Below are 25,299 nucleotides of genomic sequence, written 5' to 3' on the forward strand. Positions count from 1 at the left end.
GCACTTTAGAAACCTAGGACTGTTCAAAGTAATCACATTTAATCATTTTTTATCCTGTATTAAGAACACGTTATTCTCCTGGGCTGTGTGACTGTTATTCAGCACTCAGAGCACTCTGTCCTGCACACTCAAAGGTCAAGCCCCTTTTCTTTCTCTCCCTGTACCATAATTCTGATTTACTCTGGGATCCAGGGTTTCTCCATGCCGCTGCCATCGCTGCCTCCCACAGAGGTGTGTGGGGCACAGGCTGTGCTCCAAGCACGTCGCTGCTGCAGTGGTCACTGATGGGTTTGTCAGGAGGGAGCAAATTGGAGTAGCTCTCATCCTTCACAGGAACCAATGAGCTCCTGCTTCAGCTTTAGAAATAAGAAGGCTGTAAGGTAGCATTTCCTCACCTTCATTTCCTGCTTTTCCGTTAGACCTAGTGTTCTGGTTTGTCTTTTCCTGCAGGTTTCAGAAACACCATAACACTCAATCGATTCTCTATTACAGTGCTTCGTACTCTCAGAATTAAATTTCTATTATAATTAAGTTTTACTTTGCTTTGGCCTCGGAACACAACAGCAGCTAGCCCTATTCATTCTTATAGCTCATGTTAGATGAATCACAGATGAGGACAAGTTTCCCAGGTCATTCAAGGTGAAAGAGAATTTCAGATTTAATGCCTTCCTACAGAACAAATGATACTATAGAAGAAATACTTGCAGTTAGTTATATATAACAAATTGCTCTGCAAAAGCAGTAATAAAAACTGCAAGATAGTGGTCTTTCAGACTTCATGCTCCATAGATCTTATTAAACACAAAGCCTTGCCCTGCAACGCACAAAACACTGCACACCTGTATGAAAACCCAGCACTGATGGAACTAATCACCACCCACTGAAAAGCCCAACTCCTTCCGTATCTTCTGGAATCTTCTCTTTCTTTCTGTTACAATTATTTTGCTGCACCATCTAGCTGCTCTCCTAGAATGCCCATTAGTTTCTGTGCCTTGAGGTGGGGGTGCCTTTGAATTTTTTACTTCTGCTTCCTCTCCTTTCTTACTCCTAAGGAGTAGCATATTCTACAGTTAAAAAATAAATAAAATTTTAAAACCTCGGTTATTTTGTAGTGATTATATTACAAAAGCTCATTTTACGGAAATAAAAATCCCCGTTTCACAGTGTAATGAGAAAGAAGGACAATTAAAGCATGGACAGAAATATCAACAACATATGCTTTCTATGAAAAGCATGCTGCAGAAATCATCTGATCTCCATGAATAAGCATTTACTCACCCCTGTTAGCAGATACATATGCCTACTTGTTCTGTAATTTACCATCGAAGGCCAAATAAGATGATGCAATTCATCATCTGCTGAACAAAACAGAAATTAACTGCATGCAAATTTTATTATTAAAAAGACTTTTCTTGAATTGATGCCAGGTGTTATTGTGCTTATTATCTGGAAGATCATAAAGTTCATTCAGTGTTTCTTCATTTCGACAAAAAAGGTAAGATACAAAACAAACTAGAACAATCAACTTCAACAGAAAGAAGTCATTATTAGGAGCAACCAGTGACAAACTAAAGTGTAGATCTAAGCAATGGCTAATCAAACCTAAGAGGATTTACCTGGTTAATCCTGTGTTGCACAGCTATCCAGATTGCTTTTCAGTCCAATCCATAATGTAACTACTCATTACTTACTCTAAGCTTTCTAGAAACAAGTGACATATCACGTAACAGGCTAAACAGCATCACCTATTTTTGAACTGGTTTAAACACATTGCAAGAATAGTTCCAGAATGCCAAACTCTTTGGCATTAATTTCTCCTTTTAAAATCACAAATCAAATGGTAATTGTGAAAATTAATTATTTGGACAGTGATTTTTGCCTTTTAGAAGGGAACCGCCTCTAGAGAAAACTGTGGGGGAAAAAAAAAAGAACCTTATGTCTGCATACCTCATGTTTAGTTTTGAGTTTATCAAAGCAAACTCACGGGCTGACAAAAAGCGTATTGTCAAAGAAACCCAAATGGTTCCAGTTTAAAGGCCGCTCTAATTGATACATTTAAGCTATCTGACAAAGGAGCTTCAGAATGCGGCAGGTGTGTGTCATGTATAGTTTTACTGTCTAAGTAAAGCAAACATATGAACAGATTAAAAAAATAGATTAAGTGTTTTATAAGCTACTGCTAGCCTACACTAGCCAGCTGAAGGCTTTAAATAATTTAATCCCTTCAGCAACTGCCAGTCCCAACTGCACGACTGAACAAGGTCTGAATTCAGTTTGATACCCAACAGGTGCAGCCTAATACTGCTTCCTTAATTCAGCTACTGATCTACATTTATGCTTGCAGGGGACACCATATTCTTAAATTCACCACGGCATTAATTAAATTAGTCTAAGTGCTCTTGTTTTATCCCATCTTCTACTATCAAATTTACCTCAGACAGTACTCTGTTTCTCTCCCCTCCCTTCCAGAAATGCACTGCAAGCCAGACGGAAGATACAGTTCTTAAACAGCTCTTAAAATAGGTTTTTCTTTGTATATAACGTACATGAAAGCATAAAACAGGCTGGGGAAACTAAACAACATGAAACACTGAAAACAGATACTAGTAGCTCAAATTTTAGTATTCAGGAATGGCAGACAGAGCCTCCAAAGGTGGGTCATCACCTGCACTCAGTCACTTTGGATAATCCTGGCAATATAAGGTGCCTAGGTATAAATAAGCTATTTCTCATCTTATATGCTTCTCATTGTTACCAACATTTTCTAGTAGTACAGGCTAATGTGTACAAAAGTAAAAACTTAGCAGCCAATAAAAGGCAAAGTGAAAAGGCAGAGCTATGAAGGCTGCCCCAAAAGTAATGCCTCCTCACCTGTCCTTTGGAAGTCAGGGGCAGTTTTAACAAACTGCAGGGAAATGGTGCCTTGTATCCAACTTCCCACAGAAGTTTTAAGGATAACCTGCATTTTTTTGCAATTGTAGGACAAGAGAAGAGGAACTTCCCACTGCCTTACTTGCCCTCTGACAATAGTGCTGGAAGATGAGACAATTCAAGGCAGAATTTCCTTTCCCTCTCATGTGCATACTCGGGATGCACACTGGGAATCTTCTCTCACAAGCAATTAAGCATCATGTTTGGCACATGCAAATGAATAACATTATCTTTTAATGCAAACTTAATTCAAAAATGTTGCATGCTAACGTAGTGAGCCGCTGGAGTAGCAAAGCCAGCTTAGATAGCAGATCATAAATTCATAAATGTCATTCATTCAATCAATCCTATAATATGCCATGAAGGCTTATGGAAATGAAAACAGATTAAATGAATGCTAAACTAAGATATTTTCCTAAATCCCAAGATGCTCAAGATATTAATAGCTAGCTAAAATTGCAAAGATTCCCATCCATAAAAAAAATATCTTGTAATTACAACAGCAAACTGAACTTTGGTCTACCAACACAGATCGGAATTTCCAATAATTCTACAGCATATGAACAAACTATATTCTTAAGTGCATTACAAGTACCTTTGAAACCAGATAAAGCATCATTATTTCCACTTTAATACCTACTAATTAAAATAACTTTTAACTATTAAGCAACAATTATTCTTTTAAGCATAGAGAGACATACTCAGATCTAAATACATGCTTTTTCCTGGAATTTGAAATTGAGGCTCAAAACCAACAATTCCAGGATCATGATTTTCCAAAGAAGGAAGAGTCAGGAGGGCACAAAGGACAAGAAAAAATACAGATTGTGGGAAGGCTCAGTCAGTGATAGTAGGATTTATTAACAAAACCTAGAGTAGAAAAAAAAAAGAATCCAGAAATCCCTATATATATATATCTCCTAAATATTTTAAGTTATTTGGTATCATTTTAGCCCCATAAAAATGTATTTACATTTAAAACTCTTGATCACATGAATAATCACTGCATTGGAATTCCCAGCATAATCTTTTGGGGGCAATAATCTGGGGAATCATAACTTGTCAAGTACTTAACACACAGATGCCAATTTATGCTTCCAAGCATGGCACTGCAGTGGTACAATAATATATTACCTCCCAGAGTTTTGGGGGGGAAAAAGTGTTTTGACGAAAACGCTCCTCTGCAGGGATACTCAGTATGAGAAAGTATGTGAGAGCTACCACGATACAGAAAGTAAAACAATTAGCCAGCCAGCCAAAAAAATCTCAGAGGAATAAATAATGGGCTAGTTTAAATTCCAAGTCTTGTGTATTGTTATGTTCACTTCTTTGCTCTCTTTTCTAAAGCTGTTACTTAAGAAGAAAACTGAACTTATCATGCATTTTTCAAAGCCAGATACAGAAAAAAATACCAACTGCTGTGAAACTTGGAAGAGAATCTCAAGTCCTGCCTGCTGCCTTTCATCAGAAGACACTGCAGCCTTCGCCTTCCACACCTTGCAGAAGATGGAAACGAGACAAGATTTTCTTTGGCCTTCCTGCCCATCTGCTTTCTGGCAATGCTTGTCTTGAGGCATATCTAGCAGGAGAAATCATTGCTCTTTCCTACTTGCTGTGAGCAATGGGTACACAATGGTCATTCTATCACTGAATGTATTTGCAGTCTGCCTCTCAATGAGAGTAGCATTTTCAGTCTGTTTTTCTCTCTGTTTGTCCCTGCTATTTCTGTTTTACTTTGCTGTAGATTTGTCTCCAGAAGAATACTGACACAGGACAGAAAACAACATTACTTGCTAGAGGCAGACATGATCCCAACAGATACAGCATAAATTTTCCTCGGAGTCCTGCCACTGTGCAAAATTACTGACTTGCAATGTTTCTGCTACTCTGGTCCTAGGAAAACTCAGAAAGGCTGCCAAACTACCATGATACAGTGGTGTGGATATTTGCCCATGCTGGTCCCCATACACGTTGCTTTGCTGCACAGCAAAACATAAATACTCTTTTATTGTATTAGGATTATTTCATGAAAGCCACTGACTTAACTAATCCACAGTTGTTTACTGGAAATAAAGTACTTTGCCCTTCATCAACAACAATTGGTCTGTGTTTAGTTTTGGAAGAAATCACTGCTTGAGAAGAGTCAGAGCAATTTAAGATTATACTGGTGGCAATGCCCAGCCCACTGTCACACTGCTTTGGACCCATTAGTCAGCATTTTGGACTGCACAAATTTCTAAGGGAACAGACATGACTTCTCCAGAGATTCCTGATTTCATGACAAATACCCTACCGCAAACTAAAGGGTGGCTCTAAAATGACAAATAATAACACTGTTTGCTTTTGTACAGCATTTTCTAAGCCTGTAAACAATTTTATAAATACACACCCATGACTTTAGAAGGCAGAATTTGTCAGTGTGGAGAAATCCAGCCCTGTCCTACTTGCATCAATGTGAGCTTGATTGCTAGTCCTCTGAAGCCACTGGTGAAGTCCCAAGTGTCCACTACACCCTTGTAGAAAGAGCACTTGCTATACAGGTTAATTATTAGCCTTGTTTTAGGGACACTGGAAATGAGATCAGTAAGTCACCACCTGTTCTCTTTGGTTTCTCATCCTACACTCAGTCACCTCAGCACATCTTCCTGTAGGGAAATAAATGATAGGACAAGTATTTGTCACATGCAGCTTGTTTCTTTGTTCCCTCCAGAGGAGGAAAAGGGAATGTTAATACCTCTTGTGCTTGGAAAAGAAAGTGGTTAGTAGTTTCATTACTGTAAGAACTAATTTCAAAGGCAAACAGTAGCCCCCTGTTGTCAAGCAACCGTAAGCGATACATAGTAAGTGATACATGGAACGTAAGTAGCAGTCTGTATCCAGAATGGCATTCTGCAACAAAAACGATTACACCAAAGATAAAGGTAGGCCCTATGACTCCATGTAGTAGCAGGGCCCTGTAGCCTGCTACTGCCATAAAAACACTGTGCAGAATGTCCAGGGTATGTATTTGCTCATCACATATTCCTAGGGAAAGAAGCATCACTGACTGTATGAGCTAACCCTCCCCCCAAAAAAGCCTTACAAAAGTCCTCACTGTGGCACAGCTCACCTGATAAGTTACCACATACCTAATTTTCAGCAGCTGACTCCTACAGCACTCACTCTGTGTCAGTGCGTGATCACTGCATCTTTCCTCACTCAGCGGCCATGTGGCTCTGGGGAGCACCCTGCTGACAGACCAGCCAAACCCACCCTCTGTGCAGCAAGCAGCAAAACCTTGCTAAAAGCAAAGCAAAGACAGAAGATGATTCCAGAAGAAGGCAGCCTTGGTCACATGCAAAATGAGACAAAAGAAGGAAATCTTCAAAAATTTGCAATTTCATAGAAGCGAGTATCTCAGTTGTGTAATTTCATAGGTATCTAGTGCTTAAAACTTCTGTTTTTCCCTCTTTCCCCCACCATGATTTTCCACTGAAGCTTTCTCATTTTCACTCTACAGAATTTGTATCCAATTCTTTTTCAAGTTGTGAGTGTAGGGTTTTAATCATCCTCCGCTTTGGGGCACTAAAAGATTCTGAATCATCCCACCTTCTAGGAGATCAGTAAATACAGCAATTGCTAACAAAAATTCTGCTGAATTCCCATTAACCACGTTAATTATTCAATTTAAAAATATGCTGGAGTCATCAGCAGGACACTTCCATCTAATAGTTGAACAGAGGGAAAAGTCTTTCAAAATCGCTCTAAAGCAATTATTTTAAAATTTGTTTTTCAGAGCTAATCTTTCTCCTGTACCCACATCCTGCTACAATAAAAGCTGTGCAGGGAAGTCCACGGAGATAACAGCCCAGGAAGAAATGGCTCAGTAGTTACAGAGGCTTGCCTTGGACACCACAGCTAAGATGAAGCCCTCGTCTATATCCATGTTTTCCTTTCCACTGTTTTAAGCAGAATACATTTTGTTTCTGCCTAACCTTTTTAGACGCAGTGAAGTCACCAGATGTTATTAAACATGCAGTTATGATCAGGAATAAACTCTTTAGTTTAACCATGCCAAGGACCATCAGGAATTCAGAGTATTTAGAGCAGTTTCTCTTTCTAGCACTTCTGTGCTTAAGCATTTAGTTTCCTCCCATTTTTGAACCCTCCCTTTGCAATCATAGCACCTACCTATATGTTGTCTTACCATCTGACTGTGGTCTCAGTTGACTTCACTAAGCTAACGAGAAGATCCAGTGGCTGCTGGAACACTAGAGTGTGAAGGAGCCCTTCTTACAGGTGTTACAAACACAGGCAATACATCCACTGCAATGCACTTCCTGTCTTACGGACATGGGTTAGTGGGCATGGTGATGATGGGTTGATGGCTGGACTAGATGATCTTGGTGGTCTTTTTCAACCTTAGTGCTTCTGTGATTCCTCGCAAGTCTTTCTTTAAGCTGGCCTTAAATCCATATATGCCCTCATACTTCATTGCCACGGCAAATGAACCTACTCCAAAACACCTCCAAATCCTACTACCAAAAGCCTGAATGCACTTCAAAGGAACCTTTCATTTCTGGGATCCGTTTGTGGTACCTGCGGAACATAATGCAGAGAGTGTTAGGCAACAAACAGTGGCTTGCCAAAGTAATTTTGAAGTGAGCTACCTCAACAAATACCTCTACACGGAGATCTCACACCACCTGTCTGAGGCCGTTATTCTCCAAATATTTAGTCACTGTAAATAAAAGTGCTCTGGAACCTTTCTGCTCTGGATCCGAGCAGAAAATACACCAGGTACAGGCAATGACTTACAAAGCTGCACTGCCTTTTGCAGCTTCTGTAAGATTTTCAGGAAGACTTTCAAATTCAAGCCACCTTGCAACAACGTTTACACATACCCTGCTTTAAGGAAGGAAAAACAGATAACAGATGGCGTATGCAGGAAGCCTGTGAGTGCAGAGTGCAGAGTGATTCCAGTTGCACACCCAGCTCACCAGCAAGAGAAACATGACTGCATAAGTACAAAATGGACACTGAGGGACAGCAGATAAATGGTAGTCAGCTGTGCATGATGCAAACAAAATGGGTCAGGGATTACCACTAATGAGGCCTGTACTACATATTTATATACGTATTTTTATACATATAGTGCTTCAAAATATAAAGCAGGGGTGAACACGCAAGCTTCAGACTTTCTATTTTCAGGTGGATTAGCATCTGCTGTACAGAGGCTAAAAGTTGTGAAGGTTAGACAAACAACTATATGCTACTTATGACTTAATATGAAAGAACTGTGCCTGCTGCCTATCTCTGAAGAGTTCTTTTCATTTGTTGCTAAGTGAAAAGGTTTATGTTTCCCATTTCTAGCCGAATGTGCATGCTCTTACTTCAGTAATACTGCTTCAACCCTCACAATTGCACTTGTTTGGAACAACACACCCTACCTCTCATTGGGTTGCATACAAAATGGAGAAATTATTTTTGCCAGCCTGATTTGGTAATGCTTCTCCTCAGTCTTCATCATCAGACATTACAGGTGAGGAGACATAAGGCCACTCACCCACCCACCAGCGTCTCACCAGCTCACCAGCACTGCCCTCTTCTCCACCATCCAAAGCAAATAGATACAAAGGACACAAAAGTGAAGTGAAATGCAAACACTTATTAAAAAGCTTAAAGATTTTACACACAATTTTCCGCCCCGTTTTCTTTTCTGTCACTGAGGGGCTTTAACTAAAACTAACCAAGAGCCATTCTCAGTCCATCACCACTGTGCCTGACGTACCCCAGTGACTTGTTTTTATGGCAGCTGCACAGCGGTCCATGCACCGTCACAGTAACAACTCCTACACTGGGAAACTTGAGGTAATTAGGGCACTATTTAATGAGTGCCATGGCACGTAGCCTGTAGTCCTAAAGCTGCTTTAGCAGTGCCTAGGATGTGGCTGTTTACTTGTTACCTTGACATTTACAAAAAGAACACGAAGCAAACTGTCAGCCATGACACACGTGCAAATCCCAGTGCTGAGGGAGCAACGTGACCCACTTACTGGCACAAATTATACCACAAAACGACCAGAGTACGTGCGTTGGGTTTGGGGTTTCCTCCACAATATCATCTACATTTCCTTTTTTACCCTGCTTGAACTCCCATTATTAAATTGAGCATTCTGTATGAAAGAGGAAACAGAGAGAACGAAACAGAGGTCAAAAAAAACGTGATGAGCCGTTCAGAAGAATAGGGAAGATGTTGCATGGAAAATGTCCCAGCTCAGAAACTACCAGACCTGCAAAGTTTTACAGCCCCCAGACCATATTCCGGGTTCCACAGCTGAATTGCCAGAGGAGCAAAGAACTGGTGAGATGCAAGAGTACCATCAGCAGCACACAAAGATAGCAGTGAGAAAAGCAGGGCAGATGCTTTATGAATACCACAGATGGATGTGTCAGGATTCTCAGGAGCTGGTAGAGAAAGTTTAAAAACTAAATAAAGGCACAAGCTAATACACCTTTCACTGCTTTTATCTTTTTGCTTTGTAATTGGAACCTTGTTTATAAGAGCTGTTTATTTCTCCTTCAAGTCAAACAGCCCAGACGCGCCACACCAGTCTGGGCTGCCTGCTCATTTTTTTTCTGGCCTGGAAGAATGCTGAAGGTGGAGGTCAGAGAGCTAATTCAATTTTAGTTTTACAGTTTTTTCCAAAGAGAATGTCAGATAGCCAATTCCCAAAGAGATTTGAAGGGCCAAGCGACAGGGACAAGATGATGCTGTTCTTGCAGCGAAGGGAAACACACAACAGTCTGCAAGATCTGATGTGCAGAAAAGTGAGGCACTCAAAACAAGATGGCTACTGTGAATACACACTAACAGAATTTGCAACCAAAATTCTGAAAACTATGACTGATTCTTAAAAGAAGTCCACTAGCAAAATCTCCGTGAGTTTTACACTAAGTTCTGTAGGATCAGAATTTCATCCAAAGACAGGACAGCCCAAGAAGAAACGAGAATCCTTCACTCAACATGAGATGATATCCACATAGGAAGCACACATTCTCCAGATGGCAGCTCTGGACTTATTCCCCCCTTAGTAATGGCTATCCCAGCTATAGCTGTTATTGTATTTTTCTAATTACATTCCCATTTTAAGAAGCGTTCATTACTCTTTAATTATGGTGTATTTGACTGTAAACTTCAATCATGGTTCAAAAGTGTTTACAGCTTGAAAGAGGACGGATAAGCAGTTCCTTCCTCACAAGGAGACAGGCTTTGACATATTGAAGATTACAGCTTTGTAACTTACAGCTTCAATTTATAAAATTGGATAAAGAGGAAGCAAAGAAGGGCTATTACTCTTTCCTATATTAATAACTTTGCAAACTGGTGATCCTTTCTTCTTGAGCACTTACTAACTGCTTCAGCCTATGGCAGATTTCATTCTTATGCATGGTGAATTATATGGAGTATAAATACTATTTCTGACAATTTCTTTTCAGTATGTACTTCCCTGTCCCTCTTTGTTGTTGTTTTTGAACAGGAAGAAACCATACTAGTCTCTAAAGAGAACAACTCAGAAGGCCAACAAGTGCATTCTCTTCATCTCCATAAAGAAAGCTGGGCAACTCCTATAAAGAGTACTCTACAGTTTACTCCTCTGAAGGATATTCTGCAGTGATCTACCAGTACTGACCATAGAAAGGTAACACAAACCTTCGAGTTTTATCACTTTGAAAATACTTGAAGCAATGCCTCATCATTTTCATAATATAACATTATTTTGAAAATATAATTGGAGAACTTATTTATTCACAATCTTTTGGAAATAAAGTAATTATAAATTCACATAATCATTTCTGAATTCAGAAAAAAGTAAGTTAATAGGAATAAAACCATTTTTAAGAGCTCTTGACCCACAGTTTTCTTCTGAAGACTTAAAGAAATGAATAAATATGTTTTCAAGATTTACCAATTACTGTAAAGGGTCACTTCTGACTGCATTTAAAACAGTGACGTTTTTCCTCATTACCTCTTGGTATTAATTTACATTTCTCATGGAGTTCGCGCTTCTCTGGTGCATGCAGCAGTGCTTTTCCCTGCAAACCTGAATATGTTTGGAAAAGAAAAGATAGGCAATGATTCGGTAGATAGTGTTGGCAGTTCTTAATGCTGGTAACTAGTTCAAAGAGCTGGCTTCTGCAAGAAAAATGTGGAAGAGATCAATAATTCATAACCCTATGAATTTTCAAAGCAAACCTGAAAAGGAGAATAGCAAAAGGAAGGAATGGGGTTTATTATGAAAAACAGCCAGTAATTGTAATAAAGGTGTATTATAAGAGTGAGTCATACAGGAAAGGAAGAAACAAAAAGCCAAGTCAAGGATAAAGATACAGCTGGAAAAAAAAAACAAAAAACAATATGTTGAGCTAGGCAGCATATCCAGAGCCTTTAGAGTAAGCCTTTTAACTAGTCTAGCACAACCAGCCAAACCTGCTGTCTTTCAGCTTCTCTAAATATGATCACATCCTTTGAAGAGCAAGCAAGTTACCAGACACTATTACGTGTGCCATCCTTCCGCTATCGCATACGCAGCCATCAACCTATCCTACTCCCTAAACATCTGTCTTCATTACGTGACCCGTAAAGAAAGCTACCCCATGCTTTTCAGCAGGGCTAACATATCCTTCCATGATACCACGTTGTTGTTGATCACCTCCATGCTGTTGCCATGCCCTCAATCTCACCAGCACACAGACAGAGCTGCCCCACTCTGCTTCTGAGAGAAACAAACCAAAGCATCCCAAGCTATTTCTAACTTGCACCTGAAAGGAATCACAAAAGAATCAAAATAATAAAAGAATAGCTTCTGTGTTTACTGGGGCATCATGAGATAAAGGAGGCCCTTTTGAAATTAATTTCTCTTTAATAATCAAGTCAGGAGTAAGTCTTTCTATGACATACAAATGGATTCTGTTCCGCCTAATTACTAGGATGTTGCTTTTTAAGCATTCAGTGTTTCTGTGTGGGAGTTTCAGAAGCTGTTTTAGAGCTGAAGTACACAGAAGAATCAGCAGCAGCTTCATGGTACTTCGTGACACAGACCTGTGGACCAAACTGGTTCTGCTCCAATAGACCAGGATTCCTACACAGGGTACATTAACACTTTGCAGTGTGAGCACATAATGTAACAGGCATGTTTGGATGGAAGTATGTATAACCCACAGCAGGTCCAGAGATTTTTTATACATATGGAGCTTTGTGAGAGAGTCCCCTGGTACTTTCAGCATCCAAATAGCCCAAAGGCTTGCTGCTATCATTCTGTAACAAAGATTCCTAAATTGCTGCAGAACTGTTGGCAGTGCATTTGGAACTGGAAAAACTACAGTTGTTGCAATGAGCACTTGGGTTTTCAAGTTCGTTAGCACTGACAATATTCCCAACCCTGTCACAATCTCCTGGAATGGGATGCATTCACCCTTCCATGCTCTTAATTTTGAACAAAATACTGTTAAAGTTAAAGGATGTGGGGTTCATCCACTCCAGGTTTGGCTTGCACCAAGATTTCATGCAGTGGAATGAACGTGCACTTCTGATACACAACTGCTACTGTTCTGTCACTTCAAGGAACAGAACCAGACCAAACTACTGCAAGTGCAGTAATGCCATGGCTGAACAGTAAGAAACAGGCAGAACATTCCTGGCCAGGGAGCAAACAAATAATAAAAACCCATGAGGCACTTGAATTTGTGTTAAAGACAGGATCATCACATTTTGGGTAAGAATACATGATACAAACTGCTTCGTGCTCTGTCTGGCAGTAGAACAGTGGGGGTTGTAACTGCCTCTCTCATAGCCACAGCAACTCTCCAGAAGTAACTGATAACACATAGCAGAATCAGGGAGAAATCTTCCCCCCAGGAATTGTCCCCAGACAGTCTATGGAAAATTACTGCTTGGAACAAGAGCAGCAAATATGTAAATATGACTTCTGTTGGACATTTCTTTTTCCACCTCATTGCCCTCAGTATGCTAATAAAAAGAAATGACTTTTCCTGGAGTATACACTCACCCATTCATTATTTTAAAACTGTCAAAATAATGTAAAGGGGAAAAAAAAAGAAAAAGAAAAATGCATAAATGTAACATGAAATGAACTGTAATGAAAGATTTGTTCCAAGTACAATCAATACGTAATTAGAGCAGCAGAGAAGAGGCAATACTTCTCACGCTGTTGACCAGAAGGATATTTTTCCTATACTTACGTTGAGACATTTTCTTTAACTAAGATTTCATGCCACGTTAATTTAGTAAGAAAAAAATTACAAAACAAATTCTCTTTCAGCATGTGGTGGCTGAGCTGCAACGTTGCTATGAGGTTCAAAAGCAGTAACTTCACTGCTAACTGCAAGGTTAGCTAATGAAACAAATTGAAAAGCAATTCCTTCCCTTTGTGTACCTATTATTCTGCTAAAAAACAGTGCATATTTAATACCTGAAATCACTTGTTCTACTCGAGAACACAGCTCTGTTAATATGAAACTCCATTTCTAATGAAAAGAACCCTGGCACTGCCAGCTTACATTAAGTGCACATTGAACTGTCTGCTTATGTGATCTAATCACCATGGTACCCAAATGCTTTACAGATAACTATAAAAACATAAGGCTTAATTCAAAGAGCATGTGATCTGCCAAGGTAAATTTACACAGGGATGAACTCCAAGAGAGCTGTAATTCCAAGTGCAGCATGCAGGTCTAAACCTGGGCCGGGTAAGATCACCAGTATGAGGGAATTTGCACACAAGTCAGAAAGGTTTGTTATTTCTTCAAAATAACCTTTGATGATCATGAACTCTGATGGTAGCTGCATTAAGAGACATATCTTAAGGCAGGTACAACAGTCCAAGCAGGTTTGGAAGATGGACTGAGGCGAGGAATGTTTTGTGGATCAAGTTGTCCAGCCTACAAACCAAGTGTGGAGAGAAGCAGTGACTGCCATGCCAGCACCTGGGGGTACTGTAGTTAAGATTTGTTAATCAAGCCTGCCTAATATAAGGAGATTCAAATAACACAAGAATTTGTTTTTTCTTGCATTTCCTTCTATGTTTCTGAGGGATTATGATATACGTGGTGGTTCACAAAATCAATTTTCATTTTGTAATGCAAGAAAACAAACTTAGAAGAAAGATCGATTGATTCTTAATGCAAACCCTGGTTTCCTGGAGCTGAGCTTTCAAGTAAAACATCAAACAGTACAGTTGCATAGCAACCTCCCTGCCCTGAGTACAGGAGGACCGGTCGGCCAGTTCCACCTTTCCTGTTTCTCCAGGCTGCACAAATACAGCACTTGACTAAGACAGAATTTATGTCAGCAGGGCGAGCTTCTTGCTTGCAGACAGTTTGTACTTCAGACAATGAGGGCTCTAACCAAAACAGCCTGAGATGGAAACCTGTGACGTTCTGTGCTTATGAATTCAAACATGTCATAGAATCATAGAACTGTTTGAGTTGGAAGAGGCCCTTAAAGGCCATCTAACCCAACTCTCTGCAGTGAACAGGGGCACCCACAGCTCCATCAGTGCTCAGAGCCCCATCCAGCCTGACTGAATGAACGTCTCCAAGGACAGGGCATCCACCACCTCCCTGGGCAACCTGTGCCAGTGCCTCACCACCCTTACTGTAAAAAATTTCTTCCTTACATCCAGTCTAAATCCCACCTCTTTTACTTTGAAATCATTTTTCTTTGTTCTGTCACAAGAGAGACCAGGGTAAAGAGCCTGTCCCCTTTAGCTACCCCTTTAGAGTGAAAGGCTGCACTCAGGTCTCCCCAGAGCCCTCTCTCCTCCAGCTGAACAGCCCCATTTATGACAACTAATAGCATATAATGTCTTAGTAAAAAAAAAAAAGCATATAGTGTCTTAAAAATATACTTTTATACCCTCATCTTATGACAACTGGATTACTCAACTAAGAAAAAAACATCTAAGTGCAAGTAACACAATGACCTGACTTGCATTGTAATCTTACTTGCTTGTAATCACTACCATTTTCAAGGCACTCCAGCATTATTTCTGGTGATCACAATTAACAATAGGCTTAGTCTCACCGGTCCTATATCAGAAATAATTATTGCAGTCCACACTGTTTTTAAAAGGCTTTGCAACCAGCATAAACATGCACCAGAAAACAACCGTGGCTGAATGTAGATGAAAGCACACAACACCAACTGCAGGTGGGAATGTTCTGTCCCACACCACTTTGTTCTCTTTATTTGTTGGATGACGACCACTATTCTGAATAACGGTAAGTTCCCCCTTTGATTTACAATCATTCTTTGATATATGTTCCTTCCGTATTTCTGCTATTCTCTACAATAAGGCAACTCGGAAACCCCTTAAATGGAGCTGAGCGCAGCGCGGCTCTCGGCTGCCACCTAGCGGCCCAGTACGGGAACACGGCAGCGCCCGGCTGCCAGCGCTGCTGGGCACAGCGCAACAGCTTCACCCAGTGCTGTTCTCTGCTCGTTAAGCTTTGCTCTGCAGTTTGAGTTTTCCTGATTTGTTGTGTATTTCTGCCTAGAAATTCCATCCCGGCCTCTCCGACTTCCATGCGCACAGTTACTCACAGCCCGCTGTGCCCAAACGGATCTGCACGCGCTCAGAGCACCCGGGACGTGCAGGACCCACAGCACCCACATAATAAATGGCACCTCCACAAATGTCTGCCTACACATCTTCAGGACAAAACGTAACCTGCCTCTGAGGATAGCCAGCTGTTGGCTTAAACAACCTTCAGGGCTATTTTCACTGCTGAAACTCCCAGCATTGAAACAGTTTTCAAAGTCAGCTCCAGCTTTCAGTTCTCTACAATGTATTTCCCAAAGAATCCACCAGGCAACATAAATCCCTGGTGATGAATGCCAGAACTGATCCACAGCAGCAAGCAGTGGTGCAGAAGGAGAACAAGATCTGGAAAAGATCACTAGAAGGAAAAAAAAAAAAAAAAAAAAGTAAAAAACTTGCTCAACCTAAATGGGGATTATTTGTACTTGCTTGGAAAGCTGAAAAGCTGCTTACAAAAAATTAAGTAGGCAATATTGTGTTAAATAAATGATAGCCAATTCAAACAAATTCACGTTGGGAAACTGGAATTCAATCCATCATTTTAACAACTTATTACACTACCCAAGTGCATTACTGCAACTATGCAGTTTCCTCTGATTGCCCTGTACTACGCACCCTAATCATTCACTAATCCATTCATCTTGGTTTTCTGCTTATTACTAAATTCCTAAATTAGTTTCTCCCCCTTAAGCTAATTTTAAAACCTGACACATTTCTCTATTCTACCCAGAAGAAACTTCAACTGCATTTCACCTACATCATTTACCACTGCATGTCATCGACTCCCTCTTTTTTACTTCCAAAACAGTCTATGAACGTGAAGTCTGACTCCCTGGCTAACACACACACACTCTCACACACACACACACACTCTCACACACACACACACACTCTCACACACACACACACACTCTCACACACACACACACTCTCACACACACACACACACACTCTCACACACACACACACACACTCTCACACACACACACTCTCACACACACACACTCTCACACACACACACTCTCACACACACACACTCTCACACACACACACTCTCACACACACACACTCTCACACACACACACTCTCACACACACACACACTGTATGCCCACTACAGTTTTCCTGGACAACAGCCTACAGTAATCAAAGGGAAAAGCTCACAACAGAAGGCACGAACTGGAGAAAAAGAAGAACAAGAATGAAGCAAGACATCTCCTCCCAAAGTACTAACAGTAAAAGACAACTATCTCTGGCAATGCAGAAGCAGCAACAGATCCCACACCTTTTTAACATTTATTTTTTCCTTATTCCAAACTCAACAGTGCCTGTGCTGGAATGTGTCTAATGTAATGGACATGCAGCTTGCTAATCCAGCCTCCTAATTCAGCACCTTTGTCGCATCTATTTGCATCACGGCTCTCTGTAGCGCTGTGCTGAACCTGACACAGAGATCAGGGAGAGAAAATTACCAGAAAGAAATTTCAGAGAATATTACTCAGGCAACAGACTCAATGCCACAGCTCCTACCAATCACACACTGACGCAAATGGTCTCATACACTAACACTCCTGATGGCTGAAAGGCCCTCATAGGCCCATTTTCAGCTGAGCCCTGTTACATTCTCATCACTGCCCATATCCCCATGGTTGCTTCCTTCTCTCATCAGTACAAACTCCAACAGCTCCAGAGCAGAGTGCAAGAAAAACCTAGCAAAGCTTGGGTTCTACTTCCTTCCTCATCTTTGCATGTTGATGCTACCAATTAGAGGGACACACCTCACTCTAGAACAGCGGATGTCATCAGGGAGCAAAACCAGTTTGACAGAAACATGACATTTATTCTTAATTACAGTCTATGGAAATAGACATGTAGACTACCATCTTTAGTTCAGAGAATCCCCATGGTGTTGTCAATTATGAAAGCCAAGAGACAGATTACAGGCTTGACAGGAGCACTGGCCTCCTGCAGAACTCTCAGTTGAGATACCAACAGGGCCTGGCACCAGCCCCATCACCAGCAAGCCTGGGTCTCTCAGTTTCCAGGTGAACATACCTTCACCCTACCCACGCTGAAATCCATCCCGTAGAATGGGTGATGGAACGTAACCCTTCGGTGATATGATGATGGAGCAGCTGCACTCTCTGCACTCAGGTAGCTTGAGATGGAGCACCAATACACAAATTAATGGGGCAGTTCAAATCTAAGAGTTGTTAAGAGCTCTCTCTGTATTAGAGCAGACAATCATACCCATGATTGATCCTACTGAAAAACCTGTTTTCAGTAGTTACAGAGTTCTGCTAAAAGGGTTACACAAAACCTGGGATTTCATAACAAGTAACACATGATCATTTGCTGTGTATGGCAGCTATTCCACAACCACTGAACTCTGTGAAAGCAGCCACCTTTCAGATTTGCTCCACTTCATGGTTGGCCTTGTAAAGCTCAACATCCATTTGTTTAAGATCTGATTTTCTTCCAGTTGTTTTTTTCAAGTAACACACAATTTTTATTTACTTTTTCCCTAGAGAAAACATTTAAATATCACTGAATTGCTATATGAATAGCAGAAGTCTTCAATTCTTGTTCAGCTTCAGATTGTTTTCGATTTCTGATGCATAACTTCAGCAAGTCTCTTAACAAGCAGTAAAATCCACAGCAGTTCACTCACAGCCTGACATCAATTACTGAATTGAGCATGAATCAGAAAGCATCACACATATTAGCAATGCTGTGCTGCTTTCATACCATGAAGCATATGAAAATTAGAGTGTAGCATTTTACAGAAGACAGGCCTGTAATCATGTCCTCACCACTCCAGTTACCTTGATGAACTAAAAGCTCTATACCACTTAGTCCACTCAAAGTGATGCAGCTTCAGAACAAATGGAAGGAACAGTCACTTCTACAACACTTGAATAACGTAGGAGGAATTAGCAATGAAGCAGTTGAGGTAAGCTTCACTGATGCATTCCCATTACTTGCCCCCACACCATCAGCAGGAAAGCCCCAGATCAGCCTGTCAAATGGCTCAACTACCAAAACACTACTCAAGACAGTAGGCTTTCACACAAGGCCCTAACAGAAGTCACAGTGAGAAAGAACTTCAGCTAATACTCTTCTATCTAAACACCTAATCTTCAATCGTGAAACATTCTGAAGTTACTCTGAAATATAACTTGCTGTTTACATGTAAGTTATTCAAGTGGCATTGCCCCTTCACAGATTCATATGAGAACACAAATATCTTGGTTAACACTCAGGTGTGAAAAGCTTCACATTTAACTGCAAACCAAGGCAAGCTACCAGGGCTGAAGTGGTAAAGAACGGCATATCAACAAGAACCTAAAAAGGAATTTTCTTTCTGTAACTTAGTGCTTCTTTTTATTTTCTCCAACTAATACATCAGTGCTGAGAACACATCACAGCTGCAGTTCACACAAGCTATCACACAACACTGGACAGAACTGCGGCAGGCACTAGTTGTATTTACAGCAGCTGGGCTTTGCCCAAGGCCCATTCTGTGCACAGAATTACAGAAATGAAGAGCAAAACCAGATGAAGAGACGGCATATTATTTATTTATTCGGGGGGATATGGGGAAGCACTGCAGGAAATACAGGAGTGAAACTCTCAATAACATCATTCATTTCCCTTTCTACTAATTCGTTCCAGGAGGTGAGCAAGAAGTCACTGGTGATGTCATCATTCAAAAGCACCTTAATCATTTCAACAAACTGAACAAAGCAGTCCCTCAAAAAAAAAAAGAGCAGATGAAGTAGAAATATGTGTAGCTTAAAAAAATTTCAAAGATGTAGATCAAAATTTCACGAAGGTCACTGAGTCAATTGACATCCTGCATGTCTATAAATAATACACTTGCTAATAAGAAGTTTCACCAGCATTCCTTTAAGTAATCCCTTATAAGGCACTGGTTCCTAGGTGGGAAGTGGAAAAATATAACAGTTGAATCAGAAATGCAGGATTTTTTGGGATGAAATCATACCCATATCTCAAACACTTTCAAAACTGAAACTGTTGTGGAATGGAAGAACCAATGGAAAACAAGTCAGCCTGGTATCACAAAGTCATCATTCTCTAAGAAACCTGAGAACATAGCTCATTTTATCAAAAAAGACCGACAAGCATACAAATATTTCATCTCTAGTAAAAAAAATAAAAATTACACAAAATCGAGAAGAAAAAATATTACAGACTTGTCAAATAGGTGCTTACCATTCCCTCTGCATGCTTTTACTTTAGGTCATGCTCAGGAAAAGGTAATTACTGTTTTTCCTATTGCCTTTTTCCACATGACTGCAGTTTAACAAGGGGACTTTTGGAAGATGAAGCAAAGGAACACAGAGTGGCAATGTCAGATTACTTTAAGTATTTCTCCATAAATACGACTGTATGATACAAGTTTAAGAACACTTACGCTGCTGTTGTGAAGGCAGCGAAGTCAGCTTTCACCTCGGTATCTCCTTCAACGGGTTTGTTTCCTACAGCAGCCTATTTCTCAGCAATGGCCATTTCACAGCCCTTCTCTCACGGACAGACTGGCGGTTACTTGGTAAATAGAATTAAGTCGCTTTAGGGGGAGCTGCCTCTCGTGTCCTCGAGGTGTTTTGAAACGATGACCTCTCAGCCTGTCCCTCGAACTCGCCTCCTCGGTTAACGAGAGCTCTCGTGAGGTGGAAGCGATGGGCCTGCCGCTAGCAGACATTGCTGGCACTACCTCACCGAGGGCAAGACCGCGGGGGTTACAGTTCAAACGGCAACACTTCACTAATGGAACAACACGCCACGAGGCCCCGAGCTAGAGGCCTCCGAGCCACGCCAGCTGCTGCCCGCTGTCCATCGGGGTTTGGACAACCAGCGCTCTGCCGGCAGACGGGGAGCGAACGGCGAGAGAAAGCGCCCGCCTTACGTCCGCTACAAGCGCCATAAGCGCGACTGCCGCAGCCCCGGGGCCCAGCCGGGCCGCTCTTCGGGGAGCGCCCCGCTCACAGCTCCAGGACATCCCAGCTCCAGGACATGCCCCGGCGCCGCGCCCGGCTCCCACGCGGCGGAACTCGGTGCCCCGCGGAGCCGGGGAGCAGCCACGGGGACCAGGCCGCAGATCCGGCCCACCACACCTCAGAGCTCCGTCAGGCACCGCTTCCGTCCGCGCGCCGCTTTAACGCCCTTCCGCTCCAGGTGACGCACTTCCGCCCCCTGTGACGCACTTCCGCTCCGCGCGCCCATTCGCCCCGCCCCGAGCCGTTCCCGGCATCCCCCGCGCGGCTCCTCCCCCCGCCTCCACGGAAAGCCGGGCCGGAGCGCCGCGCTGCCATTTTGTTGGCGGCTGCCGCAGCTGCGGGCCGCGGTTGTTGGTGCGGCCGAGGCGCTTTTAAAAGGGGTTTTAATTTGTCGGGGGGTGGCAGCGCCCCAGCCCTGTTTTAGTCCGCCATGTCCGGCGACGGAGGTACCGGCGAGCAGGTGAGCAGCAGCACAGGAAGCACGCAGGCCGCTCCCTGAGGAGGCACGGGGCCGGGCGGGGTGCGGGCCGTCCCTGGGCCCGGGCGGCGGGAACGCGGCCTTCCTCAACCGCTGCCCTCAACGGCACGGCCGTAGGGCGGCTCCCTGCCCGCATGGCCGCCCCGCCGAGCCTTGGGGGAAGGGCTGCAGGGGGGCTGCCCGGCTTCCCGCCCTCGGGGCGAGCAGGAGGCGCGGCGCTCAGGCTGCGCCCGTCGCGTTCGGTCACGTTTAACGTGCGAGGCTCTGGGCTTCTTCCTTCGCGGTACCGTTTTCCTTCAGAAGCGTTTAAACATCTTCAAGATAGAAGCTGTAGAAACGCGCTCACGTGATAAAGGAACCTTTTTTTTTTGAGTACAGGTTTGGTGTTCAGCCTCTGACGAGGGAGCGGTTCTTCGCTTGGCTTTGCATTGGGTTTCTTAACGCTAGAACACACGCTTTCTGGTTTTTCAGGTAGACGCAGTCAGCGTTCTGTGCCAAATATTGAAGTGCAGTGTTACTGTGAGATTCCTGCTTACAGATAGGTCTTTTAGCTGGTAGGGTTTTGCTCAAGGTGCCCATTAGTTGGGGCAATGGGATGCAGGTGGAGGTTCCCAGCTGAGGGAGGAGTGGTTGATATGCTGTGAAGTGCCCCTGTAGCCCACAACAATGTTTACATTTCAGCTGCTGACTTAATACTCCATTCTTCAGAAGGTTTTCTTTTGGAAGAAAGTCTCTTTCCAGAGCAGGTTTGTGTGTGGGCCTGCATGGCAAAGGGGTGCTGTGTGAGTTCTTTGTAAGGTGCAGCTCTTTTGGAGGGAAGTGTTCAGAATGTAGAATAGTCATTTTCTTTCTCGTTAGGAAACTGTGCTATAAATTACTGTTCTGTACGCTCAGGGGTGCTCAGCTCAGTAATTACACTTGTCCAGGTCCTTCAGAAAGGTTTACTTTAGCACAGGAAGAATATGTTATAATAAAATGTTGATGCGTAATAAATTTCACATTTAAGCTACCCACTGCAGTCAGTGGTTTTGTGTTTATTTTTCTGAATTTACATTGGCAGGTAATTGTATAATTAAAACTTGATTTAAGCAGCATGCTCATTTCTGTAATGTGTAATATATTACTTTTTTGCTTAAAAAGACAGTGCTGCCTTAAGGCTTTACTTTCTTTTGTGAAGAAAAACTTAATTTGTGAAAGATGGAGTGACTGTGTGTACTGAAATAAAAGATATTGTGGAAAGTTTTGTTAGGTGTAGTAATGTGGTGCCATATCATAGAGAGCCTTAGCATTCAAAAATTGGCAAATTATTTCTGGCATGCACAGGGCATGAAGTTTAACAGACGGCTTGTATTCTTTTATACATAAAAACTAATAAAAAATGAAAGTTGATTACTATTTTCATATTGGGTGCTATTTAAATAAATTGAGCTTTTATAGGTTCAGCTGAATCTTTGTTTTTATATACTGTGCTCTTTATGACGGCCTCTGTATTCAGTTCTCCTGGAGGATCTCAAACCTTGTTACAGTCAGCTCCTTCTATCAGTTTATTTCCATTTCAGGAAGTTGTCCTCTGCAATGTTATTTTTCTCACCCTAGCAGACTTCAGTTTCTTACTCCTAATGTTAAAATAAGGTTATAATTTTATATTGGTGTTTTGAGCAAAATGGAGGCTCCCCATTTCAGGTTAACAACCATCTGGTTGTGTTTCAGGGCAGGTGTTTCTGAAGTAAATGTTTATCTAACTGTGGTCTCAGTTATCTGTTGGCAGTGCTTTTGTTGGGAAAGGAACAACAGAGTGCTGTGAGTGGGGCAGCTTTGCCTTGCCCTCTTAACTCACGTTGCAGCTGATAGATAAGACAACCTAGTGCTGTCTGGAGGTCTCTCTGACCTTACATACACAACATTCTTATGGCTTTAAACGTACCTTTATGTGAGAAGCTGAAGTTAGACAGAGGTTGGTGTGCATCTGGCGTTCTTCTTTAGAGCTTTCTCTGTTGCCTCTATGACCAGGTTCTGGGTTTTTGAGTGCCGTTATTATTGGCAGTCATTTATCAGTTTAAGGGGTGACTGTACAGTTAACCTTCATCGTGTTGTGCACTGGATGTGCATGTTAGTATATGGTGCAGATGTTAAATAACTGCTAGCACGAGCACTGACACAAGGGTGTCTGCATCTTGCTTCCCGGGCCTTGGTTTGGAGAGGATTTCCAAAAGGAGCCAAGTGAAAGACAGATTGCCATGCTGTCTCTTGTGAGCACAAGATTATGGCTGTGCAGTAATGAAGAACAGAGAGCGTTGGGTGTGGATATTGTAAGGTTAAAGGCCCAACTGGAGTATCAGAGGCTTTATTACACCAGGTGTGGTGCAGCTGAAACATGTTTTCACTGCCTTCAGGCTGAACTAAGGCACTGTTAGGCAACTCATAAGCTGTGTAATGGAGGTTGTCTGCTTGCATTACTAGGCTAGAAGAGAAGGGAAGAAGGAGGGGGTGGGATGGGGAATATGGTACAGCTCCCACCATTGCCTGAACTACCTTTAGAGTCAGAATAGTTTCAGTTCTAGCACTGTTGTGTTGGACCCAAACTGATTTCTGCAGAACAGATGGAGTTGTCAGGTCTTAAAATCTGTTAGGTCTGCTGAACTCCTGGTGTGAGGTCTGCATGATGTTTATCCAGACAGAATTTCTAGGATTGGTTTCTAGAGCACCAAACATTTACATCATAGAGATTCACATTTTGTAGACTGAAAGACTGTTACTGTTTGCCATAAAATTCCCTCATTTTATTTGACTGTTTTCAGTCTCTTCATCTGTCAGGGCTGGTAGGAGTATGCTCATACAACTGTGTATTTCTTTGTTTTTCTGGGCCATAATGTATCCAGTTTCACTTTGCAAGATCATTGCTTCCTGTACTCCCAGACAAGGTCTAAATTCTCTTCTTGCCTTTTTCTGCTGTGGCAGAATAAGTTCCCTTATCCATTTAATAAATACAGAGTTGACATACATCAATTTTATCTGAAGACTTGATGCAGTATTTGTCTTACCCTGCCTTAGATTAATCTTCTATGGCTAGAAACAAGCAGTTAAGTCTTCTTGTAACTTGTGAGATATGCCTCAATCTGTGATGCAGGTTACTCTTTATAGATCTGCTCCAAGACTGAACTGTGGGGAAAAAAATGGCAGTGTTGTCTCTGTGTCTGTAGGAAAGACCTCTAAATCAGCCTGTTCTGGTTTCTTCCTGGCATTTTCTATTTTTCTACTCCAGTCTCTCATTCATACCTCACGTCTGTTTGGTACAGCGTACTATACAAGGTTTGGAAATCTAAGTGCCATAGTAAATGCTAAGATAGTTAACGTTTTAACAAGGTGTATCATTGGTGAGCATGATACTGAAAGCGAAAGTTTATTTTTGCAGGATGGGGTGGGTTGAACATCTCAGGAGGGGTCATTTGGAGAAAAAAATCAAACCCCTCTATGAGCATGTTATTTTATATGGTACATAACTGGGTTTACTGTTACTGCTTACAGTTACTCTAGGAACTGCTTGTAAATAGAATGAAAACGGGGGCGGATGGATGGAGACTTTGGACTCAGGCAGATGTTTTCAGATATAGAAGAAGAAATGAAAGTGAAAAATATGTCTAAATGCTGATGTTTGGGAAATAGTTTCAAGAGGGAAGAAGAGTAATTCGTCTTAATCTAATGCTCTGATTTGTACAGAGTTATAAAACAGCCCAGGTTATGTTCACGGGGGGCTTATGTGTAAAAGTATTCTTTTAAAAATTATTTGAGTATTTTACTGACTTAAATTTGCTAGTAGTAACCCAGTGTTAAAGGGCAAAAATTCTTCCAAAGTTGCATTCACAGTTGAATTTACACAGAAGTAAAAAAGACAAACCTTTAAAAATAGGTTTGTTTTGTCTATGGGAAATACCCTCCTTTTTGTTATCATTGCTGTTTGTTGAACTGAGGAAAGGCCGTCTGGTTTCTGTGCTTACACAAGGTGATCTGGTGTGCAGTGTGATTGGAGTAACTGTCCAGCTGGGTACTTATTCTGGACTGAGTGGCTGTGTGTGGTGTAACTGTAAGGTACTGAAGTACTAGATGTGTAACTGAAGACAATTACAAACGGGTTCTGTGCATGTATAACTGCAACTCAACTTTGAGGAACAAACTTGAGCTAACCAAATTGTAAATTAACCAAACTGAAAAACCAGCAATGCTTGTGAAGTTGTATGGTAATGCATTTGAAGTTGGATTCATCAGCTGTG

General features: G+C 41.8%; 2 protein-coding genes across 2 annotated transcripts in view; one reads left to right on the top strand and one right to left on the bottom strand.

Annotated features, from left to right (window-relative positions):
* Positions 1-20,726, bottom strand: part of HIPK3 (homeodomain interacting protein kinase 3) — an 87,726-nt gene extending 67,000 nt beyond the window's left edge. Inside the window, exon 1 of the mRNA XM_090142085.1 lies at positions 19,971-20,726. The gene's annotated coding sequence lies outside the window, so the exon portion shown is untranslated. The remainder of the gene's footprint in view (positions 1-19,970) is intronic.
* A 64-nt stretch (positions 20,727-20,790) lies between these two features.
* Positions 20,791-25,299, top strand: part of CSTF3 (cleavage stimulation factor subunit 3) — a 44,023-nt gene continuing 39,514 nt past the window's right edge. Inside the window, exon 1 of the mRNA XM_031607385.2 lies at positions 20,791-21,013. Within this exon, the coding sequence (XP_031463245.1) occupies positions 20,984-21,013 (30 nt within the window). The 5' untranslated portion in view covers positions 20,791-20,983. The remainder of the gene's footprint in view (positions 21,014-25,299) is intronic.

Source organism: Phasianus colchicus, chromosome 5, assembly GCF_987193195.1.
Source record: "Phasianus colchicus chromosome 5, bPhaCol1.hap1.1, whole genome shotgun sequence".
NCBI lineage: Eukaryota > Metazoa > Chordata > Aves > Galliformes > Phasianidae > Phasianus > Phasianus colchicus.